At 43.4% G+C, this 11,372-nt stretch overlaps 1 protein-coding gene across 1 annotated transcript; it reads right to left on the bottom strand.

Annotated features, from left to right (window-relative positions):
- Positions 1 to 968: 968 nt before the first annotated feature.
- On the bottom strand, positions 969 to 11,051 carry ADI1 (acireductone dioxygenase 1). Its single transcript, XM_015425374.1, has 4 exons — positions 10,898 to 11,051; positions 6,073 to 6,192; positions 2,890 to 3,069; positions 969 to 1,285 (listed from the first exon to the last, which is right to left on the bottom strand). Exons 1-4 carry the CDS (start codon positions 11,015 to 11,017, stop codon positions 1,163 to 1,165), a joined length of 543 nt encoding a protein of 180 aa, XP_015280860.1. The 5' UTR covers positions 11,018 to 11,051; the 3' UTR covers positions 969 to 1,162.
- Positions 11,052 to 11,372: the final 321 nt, after the last annotated feature.

Below are 11,372 nucleotides of genomic sequence, written 5' to 3'. Positions count from 1 at the left end.
CAGAGTGTTGGACTGGATGGGCCTTTGGCCTGATCCAACATTGGCATCTCTTATGTTCCAGAAATATTTTTGTTGAGTATCTTACCTGAAAATATTTTAAAAAAGTATTATCTTATATTGTATTTCATTACCTCTGCTAGAATCTATATATTGGAGAAGAGCAGAAACACCGTCCAGAGAAGAAATTATCAACAAAATCTTGGAAACAGAAATGGATAAATTGACTTTATTTTTGAAAAGCCAACCAGGAAGTACATTTGAAAATACATGGTCAAGATTTTATACTTGGTTTGAGAACTACACTAAGCTAAGCAACAGTCAGTTAAAATTTATTTATTTTTTCTCAGGATATTGAAAATATAACTTTACATATGTGCAAAAGAGACTTTAAACCTATGAGACGGTTTATATAAGGGTATTACAAAATTGGCATAAGTGTGTTAAATATTTGGAACCAAGATTGCCCCCCATTTGTGTCTGTATGTTTATGTACATTTATCTTTGTGTGTGTGTGTGTGTGTGTTCAAAATAAAGAAAAACATTATACTAAAAAAAATAATCAGATTTTAAGGTATAACAGTGGTTTTGGATAAGGCAGAGATAGCCCAACAAGAGTGAATTGCATACCAGTCTTACGAAAAGAGAAAGGGTTAATATCCTGAGCCAATTTGCTCCAGTTAAAAAAAAAATTCTTGCAGTAAATGTCTGATTTATGCAGGACAGATACCAATTCTTTCTGCTCAGAACACCTCTCTTACATTTTATTTTTTAAAATTAATGTGTTTCTTATGGAATAAATCTTTGCTATATTAGAAGACAACTGGATTAATACAATAACAGAGAGTGATCAACATTCTACTGTATCTAACTTAAAAGAAAAATAAACATACAACTAGATATAATTTCATGAGTGAGTATGCAAAACCCTAGAAATAAATCAAGGTCCAATACAAACCCACAATCTGGTATTCAAAAAAAATAATTGTAATCATCTGGCAATCAATATATAATTAACAGCTCAACAGTCCCTGTGCATTCCCTACATTAGAGCTGCAGGAAATCAAATGCTCATTAATAGCAGGCAGTGTTAACAAAGCCATTTGGTTATTTCTGCTTTACAGAAGTTATGGGACACACTTGAGTATTAAGCCTTCCTAAAGGTTTATTGAACTGCTTGTGCCAAAGACTGCCGGTACCGCTCCCGAGCAGGAAAGTGATCAGCAGGCCTGTTGTACGCTGTCCACACAGGTTCTCCGACAAACAGCCTCATGGCCTTCACATAATTCTGGAGAGGGAAAACAGGAAGTTTCATGCTTAATACAGTTAACTCCTGTAGAAAAGGAGGATCAATGTACAAAGATATGAAAGGAGTCGGATCAAAGCACAAAGCTTAGCAATACAGTTTTACTCAAGGTTTTTTAAAAATAGCCAGTCTCCTGAAAACATGAGGTTTCTACAAATATATCTATATTTCCAAACATACCTTGGAATGCAAAGTCTAATCCACATTGCAAAAAGATATAAGAGAGGGTAATTATTATGGAATAATTAATCTGGAATCAGCAAACATGATCACAGTGTCACCACACCATGCCCAACTGGAAGAGACTTATGATCATAACTGCACTGGTGGCTAACAGTGCAAGCCTAAACAGAGTTACACCATTCCAAGCCTGCCGTCTTCAATGGTCATAGAAGGGTGTAACCTTGCTTAGGACGGCAATGGAAGGTATGTAATCCCCCCCCCAAAAAAAAAAATTCCCCCCCAAAAAAGAGTTATCATATTAGGTCTGTTACAGCCTGGGTATCCATAGTCAACATTCTACTTTATAAGCTGCATTAATTCTATTTTAATGTGAATGTTCAAGTTACAACTACCTGTTTATCTTTTAGGTGTTAGAGAACTCTATGTAAACATTGTAAATGCTGTTCAAATGAAGATAATGTTTACAACCTATCTGTACAAGACTTGGGACATACATAGAAGCTATAGCAATATTATTCTGCATGAGCTGTGTACAAATAAATACATGTAGGGTCGTGATTTTCAACTCTTCAGATTGATTTTATTTTGTAATTAGTAATAATCTTCTTTGGACCTGTTCCCTTTCTTCAGGTCCATATCTTACTTGACTTGCTTCCTCCTGACAAAACCCCTACAAATGGAACATTTTCTCAAATAGTTTATCTTTAGTGCTGTACAGGTAACTCCTTGAAAACAAAACCCAAGATCCTGGAACTCTAACACAGAAATGCAGATTTTATGCCATACATAGGAAAAGCAATAGACTTCTGAGCTAATCTGACAAGATGGCTACCAGTCAGAGGTATCAAAGTGACAGCCCCATGGCAAGAAAAGGTGTCCTCAACTTTCTATATTCGCAACAAGCCAACAGGAAGAGCAGAATAGATCTCCCAAAGGCACCACTGGATAGTTGCCATGGTAACACCAATCCCTTACTAAAGACGGATTTTGTGACAAGGTTAGAGACAGTCCATTTATCCATAACAGCAGCAGTACGAAAGGGCAGAGAAAGAACATGTACTCCGGTACTATCCCTTGTCTTGAACCTTTAGGAATTGATTTCTAATCCCAGAGAGTTTGGAACGGCAGTCTGGAAGAGGAAGAAAGGTTATGCTTGAAAATGGGTTGCTATTATGCTTGGATTTCAAGTGAGATGCACAACAGCTACTAACAACTGATAAACTTCCAGTAAATCCTGTTATAAACTCAAAAGTACTGAATCTAAGAAGTGGTCAGGGGCACAGCCCAGCCCTACAATATCTTTTCTGTATGTTTCCACTTTAGTTGTTTGTACTAGGGGTTTTAAGAGTTTTGCTATTAATATGCAGTTCTAGCCAAATGGTTTAAAGAAAGTCATTTCGTACAGATTCATCCAGTGTAAATCGGTGATAGATGCCAGCAGGGAGTGTGATCATGTCTCCTTTTTCCATGGCAATCCGAATCCATTTGTCGTCTTTATCACGAACATCAAAATACCCACTTCCTTCCAGGATGTAGCGAATCTCATCATCTAGGTGTAAGTGCTCTTCATAAAATATTTTTATCTAGAAAAGGGAGGGAAGGGAGAAGGAAGCTTTTTATTTTGTGAGTCTGTTATTAGCAGTAAGCATACACTGCACTGTAACAGTTGCCAGGTGTTACATCTAAAAAACAAAAAGTCCCCTTTAAGTGAACAGAAATGTAGCTTTTATGTAGCATATTTTGAGTGCTCCAGACATTTCATACGCATCATCACAGCAATATCTACAACAGTCCGGCAAAGCATATCCCAGACAGCAGATGAGGGATAAGACTAATGGCTTACCTAAAGTCCACTTGTAAAATCACTTACATTTTTATCCCACCTTCCTCCGAGTGGCTCACTTTGTGAGGCAGATTAGGCTGAGAGAGAAGGAATGCGCTACTGGCCCAGGGTCATCCCAGAGCTTTGCTCTAGTCCAACAGCACGGTTGAAGAACTTTCTACCTCACACTTTTTGCCCTTCTGCTATACCAGTTTAAAAATTCTCACTGGACATCCAGTGACTAAAAAAAGTTTCCTTCTCCAAGCTGAACAACGTATATTTCTCTCTCACTTCAATAGTAACCCATGGATGTCATTAATTTTTCTTAGGTAGGGACCTCAGATACAGCAGCTTATGGGGTCAGTGGTCTTTAACCCACTGGAACTCTCAAATGGGATGTGGGAGTACCACCTGATGGGTTGCAAGCCCTTAAAAAGAAAACTACTGTTAATGCTTTTTTGAATGATCTGCTGCAAGTACACATCTGTAGAGAGTAAGAGCACACAGAGAAGAACAACAAGGCAAAGTCATTCAACACTGGAGAGAATTCCTCCATGACACTGACCTTTGGGCCTGTTCTTCACTATGGTACACCTCCTTGTGCTCAGGCTGTATTTCCTGAGCCCGCTTTTTCGCTATCCACAGTCCTGGCCTTGACAATGGTGATGACACAACTCTGGCTCTCCCACCTTTTCTGGTCACATGCCTTTGACATCATGTGACGTCCTATAGTCTACTTGAAGATCAGTGAGTCCCAAGCTGCCATGTGGTAGTTAAAGGTAGGCGTCTAGGTTTCAGAAGGTTCAAAAGCACTATTTAAGATTCTTCAGTACCTCATATTTTACTGGCACAAAACCCCAAGAATTAAACCGTCTCAAATCCAAACTCCAGCCCCCTTTATACTTAATCCTTCATCAGCATTTTCATAGTTCACGTTTTTTGTCTGTCGTAAGTCATTCACTGTAAAGCCAGACAATCTCCAGGCAGAATTGTGAGCTTGCGGCTCAGAATATTAAGACCACTTCATTGATCTTAACAGCACTTCTGCTGCAATCGATGCTGACCTTTTGGGACAAACCCTTCTATCTAGTCTGGCAGCACGTAGACTGTAGCCAACCTCCTAAGCAAGCCAAGGGTGCACAAATACATTTGATAAGCAGATTACACACATGTGCCAGAGTCTGGACTAGCTAGACTTCCATCTCCCTACAGCACCACCCTCAGTTTATCCACCCAGTTGCATCCCAATTTCTAATCATTCAATTTATCGATCTCCAGTCATCTTTTTCTGCCAAGGGTGCCACTGAGGAAGGTCAAGACCCAGCTCCCTGATTCAGACAGTTTGTGCTTATTCCTTGGGATCACCTGGATCTCTGGCCTGTCCACTTGGTCAAAATATCAACCGACTATAAGCAATTAAGCAGGTGTATTTACTAGGAACATGTGGCCAATGCACAGATCCTCTGAAGAGAATTTTTTTTATCTCATAAAGCTAGCAAGGTAGTCAACATAGTTTGAGCAAAGAAACCTCAACGTACTTTTAAAATCCATTTTTTCCTGCAAATTAAACCTGAACAAGCTCTTTAAACCTTAAAGAGAATCCTCCCCCCCACTTCCTGAAATGGCACCCCTGCTGTCTCCTTCCGTTCATCTAATGCAACTGTAATCTCTCTTGACTTTACTTCTGTAGGTATCCTGGTATGTGACTGGTAACAAAAAGCTGTGGCGTGGGCAGGCAAAGGAGCAAGGCTGAGGCAGAGAAAAGCCTAATGCCATGGGAGGGAAGGAAGGAAGGGCTGTAAGCCTACCTACCAGTCACTTGGAATGAGCAAAAAGGGTCAAACTGAGAGGGTCAAAGGTTCCCACATGCATACACCACATTCACTTGATGAAGGCACATGTAAAGGAGTTCCACAGAGGAAGATTTCACATAATCCACTATCAATTCAAACACAGTATTATTCAGTTAGACAGTTCATTAAAAAGGTAAAGGTAAAGGTTCCCTTGCTTGAAAGCCAGTCGAATCCGACTCTAGGGTTGCGCTGCTCATCTCCGTTTCAAAGCCGAAGAGCCAGCGCTGTCCGAAGATGTTTCCGTGGTCATGTGGCCAGCATGACTAAACACTAAGGCGCACGGAACGCTGTTACCTTCCCACCGAAGCGGTACCTATTTATCTACTTGCAATTTCTTGCTTTCGAACTGCTAGGTTGGCAGGAGCTGGAACTAGAGTTGGGAGCTCACTCCGTCATGTGGCACCCAGGTCTCGAACTGCTGAACTACTGACCTTCCACAGCCTGCAGTTCAGCGTCTTAACCACTTGAGCCACCGCAGCTCCTATTTCATACACTCTGCCAAATTGCTGACTAATGGTTGTCAATGATTTCTGGCAAAACCGCCATGCCAAGAACAGCTGCATAACAGGTAGAAAACAAACAGCACGAAATTCTGCATATGCCGCTTGTACCATCACAGAACCTGGCATGCAAGGAAGAGCTGGGTTTTTGACTTTCACACAACTGCTAAAAGGTCCTTCCAGAAGCAGTAAGAAAAACTGCAAGGCAAACACACACCTTCCTGTTACAGAAGATTGAATAATCCTTAATTTGAAAAGGCAAAAACCACAGAATTCAGCCCTTACAGATAGGGAATGGAATCAATTGTCCAGACAGCCGAACTTGAACTTTTAAAAACTGGAACACACTCTAGTGGTAAATTCCAGCATTTGCAACCCTTCCAAAGCCCAAACAGAGGCAGAATTTATTACCTTCTCTTCGTAACTTGGTAGCTTATCTTTGTGTATAGTGATTATATCCATCCAAGAGTAGTTGTTCTCCTTGCGAATTTTTGCTAGGACTGGATCGGTCTCATAGTGATCAGCATCCAGCTGAGGACGGAAGAAGAGGCTTTCCTCAATAAACCATTCAAAAATGAGATAAACATCAGTCATTTCTAAAAACTTTTTCTGAGAGCAAAGCACTTAACCTGACAAAGCAGATTCTCATTATTCCCACTGCACAGGTGGGCAAATAAAGTGATGAGAGGCCCATGATTTAGCTACAATTCATACTCAAGCTTCCCCAATCCAGATGTAAGGGCCAATAACAGGTTGCATACTGACGTAACACCGGATACACAGTGAAGCTCCTACAGATCCACACTCACCAATTTTGAACAGACAAGCTTTCAAACTGTATCAGGCCCAGATGCACTTGACTCTTTCCATTTCCAGCCACGCTAGCTGTGCGAAGTGCTGACCGGCTGGCCCTTGTGACAACCATGAAGCCCCTCCTCTTCCTTCCTCCTCAGTAAGCTGTGCCAAGTGATGATTGGCTAGTACTGCCAATCAGAAAGTCATTCCCCACACCTGACTCATAGCAATATTTCCAATTAAAGAATAAAAGCAGATCCAAGTTTTCTGAAAAGCTACCAAATAACTAACTGAATATTCTGGTGCAGGATGTCTAAGAGCTGCCAAAATCCTGCCCAAAGCATGGGTTGCAAGCAATGTGGGAGGGGGGGGGGAATATCTTGCCCCTTTAATAGAAGCTTGGTGGGATGTTATTTGCCTCCATACCATGAAAAAGCTCCAGCTGCCCATTTCTACACATTAAGTTTTGTTTGAAAAGACAGGACATTTTTCTCCAGGCCTGTTCACCACCCTAGTTGCATTTCTGCTATTCCAAGGTACATAACCATGGAAGAAAATATAACCTATCAGCAAAGTAATCACAAATATGGATGGCAAAACCCATAGCCCTGATCCAAAACATAATGCTGCCACAATGCCAAAACAAGCACAGGGATAGATCCTGGACATGTCTGTGATCCTCTAGCTTGGCATGATATAGGGCAGTGATGTCGAACCTTTTAAAGACCGAGTGCCCAAACTGCGACCCAAAACCCACTTATTTATCGCAAAGTGCCAACACGGCAATTTAACCTGAGTATTACAAGTAGATAAATAGGTACCACTTCGGTGGGAAGGTAACAGCGTTCCGTGTGCCTTGGTGTTTAGTCATGCCGGCCACATGACCACGGAAACGTCTTCGGACAGCGCTGACTCTTCGGCTTTGAAACACAGATGAGCAACGCAACCCTAGAGCAACGCTCGACTGGCTTTCAAGCAAGGGAACCTTTACCTTTACTGAGGTTTTACTTTAGAAAAAACTCATACATTAACTTAAGATGATCCAAACAAAGTAAGGAAAGCAATCCCAAATGCTTTCATTTACTTAAAATTATTTGGCAGAGAATTCGACGCTTTAATGATGGTCTGGGCCTGGCTGGGGCGATGGCACGCGTGCCCACAGAGAGGGCTCTGAGTGCCACCTCTGGCACCCGTGCCATAGGTTCACCACCACTGATATAGGGGTGGATGCAGCCCATGTTTACCAAGGATCACGACTATTTACTCAGTGAATTCAAGAAGGAATTATTGGTAATATGATTTATTTTGATCCCCTGGGACTTCAACAAGGGATTAAAATATAGCTGGTCATCTGTAATACTTATGTTTTTTCTCCAGAGTACAGTGCTGCCTTAAGAAGCTCCAGTCCACCAGGAGCAATAAACTGTCTATACAAAGTTCCTGTCTTGGATTTTCCCCCAGGCAACGCTGCCATCCTTGGCAAGGCAGCTTTCCAAAGCAACAAATTAGCCTCGGTAGAGAAAGCAGTAGGAACATGGCAAACAAATGAGATTACACTTAAATGCTGACAAGAATCAGGGGGCCTTCATTGATTACAAGTTTAATATACTGCCCAAGCCCCAGATTAACTGTATTTGTTCAGTAATTGTAATCGTTCCACCTTCGGGGAAGTGGTGAATACACAAGAGAACAGCATTAAATTTGGCAGTTCTTCCCCCTCCCCATGTAGTCATAATCAGCAATTTGTAAGGATATTCTAGTGTAACAGTGGTGCTAAAATGCCAGACACAGAGAGAGAGAGCTTAAACACACACACCCTCCCCAGTACAGCTCAAAGGCCTTCTAACCCCCCAGAGGTGTCATGCTTAGTTATCCAATCCCCCCTCAAATACATGATAGGATGCATAGCATGCATGGTTTCAGATGGCTTCACACCTTTTTTTGCTTACCAGCATGAGTCATTTGTGGTACCAAAGTGCAGCTGATATAATTTATTTATTTAGAAAACTGATATGCCATCTCTCCAGAGACTATCTTGAGACAGCTTACAACGAAGACAGAACAGCCATTAAGAACTAAGCCAACATAAGTAAAGCAAGCCAGGGCATAACAATAGCATAAAATACATCTGATAATCTTGTATGATATCCCCCCCCCGGCCATCTTTCTCTGGTCACAACTCCATCTGAAAAAGTGGTGTGGTGATCTTATGTGACCCTTGTCAACAGGTAACCCACAGGATCATGCCACATTTATACATTTGTTTGCAGCTCATGCCTCTGGAGAAGTCTGACATGGTTTACAGTTCCAGTAAAAGTGGGACTCATATGAAAAGTCAAAAAAGAAACAAAGACCAGTCTCAGTTCAATAAAATATTAATTGCTTCAGTCAATCAAATGCCCATCAAAGAACTGGGTTTTGCATTCTGGATGCATGACAGAAGACTGAGCCTTCAGTGATGCCAACAGTGCAATCCTAAATCCACAATGGGCTCAGAAGGATGTAACTCTGTTTAGGATTCCACTGTAGATGACCTAAAGAGAATATGGGTCTGTGGTGTGGATGCATTTTTCTCTTTTAGTGAAAGACTGCCTCCCAAAACAACTCACACAACCATGAAAAGTTACAAACCAAATTGTTTCTTGGTTCTCAGCAGATCTATTCTGGACTGAGCAACATGGAGGAGGCCCCAGAGGAAGCGAAGGAACTAGGCTCATTCACAAAGGATGGCTTGTACTTATCTGCCATATACTGTGGAGGCTGCACTAGTACTGGCCAGATTCAGAAAGCAGTGGTGAACTTCAGCTTTCAGTACAGACAGTAGAATCCCCTCCCCAGTGACAAGAATCAGCAGAGTAGCCTGTTGTATCTTTAACAGTTAGGAAGATGGGGATGGCAGCAGAAGCAGCTTCTCTTCACCATGATGCAACAGCATGCTACTCCAGCTAAAAACTGTCCCTTTCATACAGCTAGACAAGGGACATAAATCCTGTCTTCCTTTACACCTGGGTAACCAGACTGATGGTTGTGGGTTCTTTCCTCAGTCTGTTGCTCCAAGGATCCTTTGAAGGCCACTAGCCACAATTAGAAGAGTCCTACTGGATAAAGCAAAATGTTTTGTGCCAGTGTTCCCTCTAAGCTGAGTTAGTGTGAGCTAGCTCACCGTTTTTTAGCTTCCAGCTCACAGATTTTTGTCTTAGCTCAGGAAGAATGGCTTCAGAGCAAACTAATTTATGCAGTAGCCAAATTGCTCGCTCACATCTTTAATGCCAGGAGCTCATAAAGTAGATTTTTTTGCTCACAAGACTCCATGGCTTAGAGGGAGCACTGGCCACAGTGGCCATCCAGATGCCTCTAAGAAGCCCAGAAGCAGGGCATGAAGGCAACAGCTGTCCCTAGCTGTGGCTCCCTCTTCACAGATTCACTGCCTTTGGACATGGAGGCTCCATTTAGCCATCATGCCTAATGGATGTTGATGGATCTGTCCTTCATATCCCTAGCTGTGGCTCCCTCTTCAGAGATTCACTGCCTTTGGACATGGAGGATCCCATTTAGGCATCATGGCTAATGGATGTTGATGGATCTGTCCTTCATGAATTTGTCTAGAACCCCTTTTCAAGTCTTGTGTAAACAAAACTAAGAGAAGTCCAGTGACACAAAGACTAACAACGCATATTCCAGCAGCATGAGACTTCATGAGCCAAAGCTCACTTCCTCACATGCAATGGAAAGGAGAGAAAAAAATCCCTCACGTTTATCGGGGAGAAAAATTACAGAAGGGGAGGGGGGAAACGGAAACAGCTGAGTCAAGAGAGGTCTGGTATCCTGATTCATCAAAGCCGATGCTAGAATAAATGTTGTTGGTCCTGAAGGAGCTGCCAGACTTCAGCTACTCCTCTAGAATTATCTATATAAACAGCCACTAACCACAAAGCGAGTGTGTGAATAAGTGTCTTGAACATGCTGCCAATATATTTCATTGGTTGACCCTGGACACTAGCATTATGAGAGAGGCAGCAGGGGAAAGTGTTCCCACTCACTCCACACAATAGGCAATGTTATAAACTTTTGGCACGTCCTTCCCTCCGTCGTCTTTTACTCTGAACTCGAACGACCCAACGGCGTTGACCTTTCCTTCAGAGGCGTTTCAGCCCCTTGATTTCTGAACAGAACCTAAGCCGCAGGGCCTTCTGGCGCTCCCGCGTGGGCCCGCCGACCAACCGGCCGGCCGCCTCTCCGGCGCTCGGCTGCTCCTGTTGACATTTCGGCTCGGGAGCGGAACAACCAAACGATCTGAAGTCACAGAGGGCTGCCAAGCGCCACGAAGCGCGCTCAACCCGCGCCGTTTAGACCCTGACTTGCCCCCACCCCCACCCCTCCGGCCTCTCCTTGCTGAAGGAGCGAGAGGTAGGAGCAGCAGCCCCGCTTCCCTTCCGCCTACTTTCCAATAGAAAACGCCCAGCTGCCTCAGCCGCTCAAGGCTGGCGGGCTGATTAGGCTCCTGGCGGTGCGGCTGCCGCTGGTCCTCCGGGGACTCGTCCATGTACCAGGCTTCCACCATCCTGCTTCCCTCCGCCCAGCACCACCCGGCCTCTTCCCCGGCCTCGGCAGCCAATCAAGCACCGCGAAGACACGCCCCGAGGCCGACGATTCCCCAGAACTCCGCCCCTCTGGTTTGGCTGCGTGCGGAACACAGTCCGGGTCTTGCGCATGCGGGATCTCCGTGCTTCGATCGTACGACCTTGGCGTAAGAAACCCACGGACATCAAAGGGACCTACTTCCGAGTCAGCAAGGCAAGGCTGGAGCAGTCGAAGAAATTTGCGCATCCCCCCCCCCCCCCCCCCCCCCACAGGTCGAGGAAGGCCACAGTTCTTTTAAAGCAAATGTAGTCCCCACGGAAGACAGCCTGTATTCA

Source organism: Gekko japonicus, unplaced genomic scaffold (genome assembly GCF_001447785.1).
Source record: "Gekko japonicus isolate JY-2015 unplaced genomic scaffold, Gekko_japonicus_V1.1 scaffold153, whole genome shotgun sequence".
Classification (NCBI taxonomy): domain Eukaryota; kingdom Metazoa; phylum Chordata; class Lepidosauria; order Squamata; family Gekkonidae; genus Gekko; species Gekko japonicus.
Note: the sequence above shows the minus strand (reverse complement) of the source record. Positions and strands in the feature narration are given on the sequence as shown.

Excerpts from the sequence above, each read along its gene's own strand:
- ADI1 (XM_015425374.1), bottom strand. The coding sequence starts at position 11,017 with ATGGTGGAAGCCTGGTACATGGACGAGTCCCCGGAGGACCAGCGGCAG. Across the intron at positions 6,193-10,897 it reads TGGGCGTTTTCTATTGGAAA|CTGGATGCTGATCACTATGA; the intron begins GTAGGCGGAAGG and ends TTCCGTCCTCAG. Across the intron at positions 3,070-6,072 it reads TACCAAGTTACGAAGAGAAG|ATAAAAATATTTTATGAAGA; the intron begins GTAATAAATTCT and ends TCCCTTTTCTAG.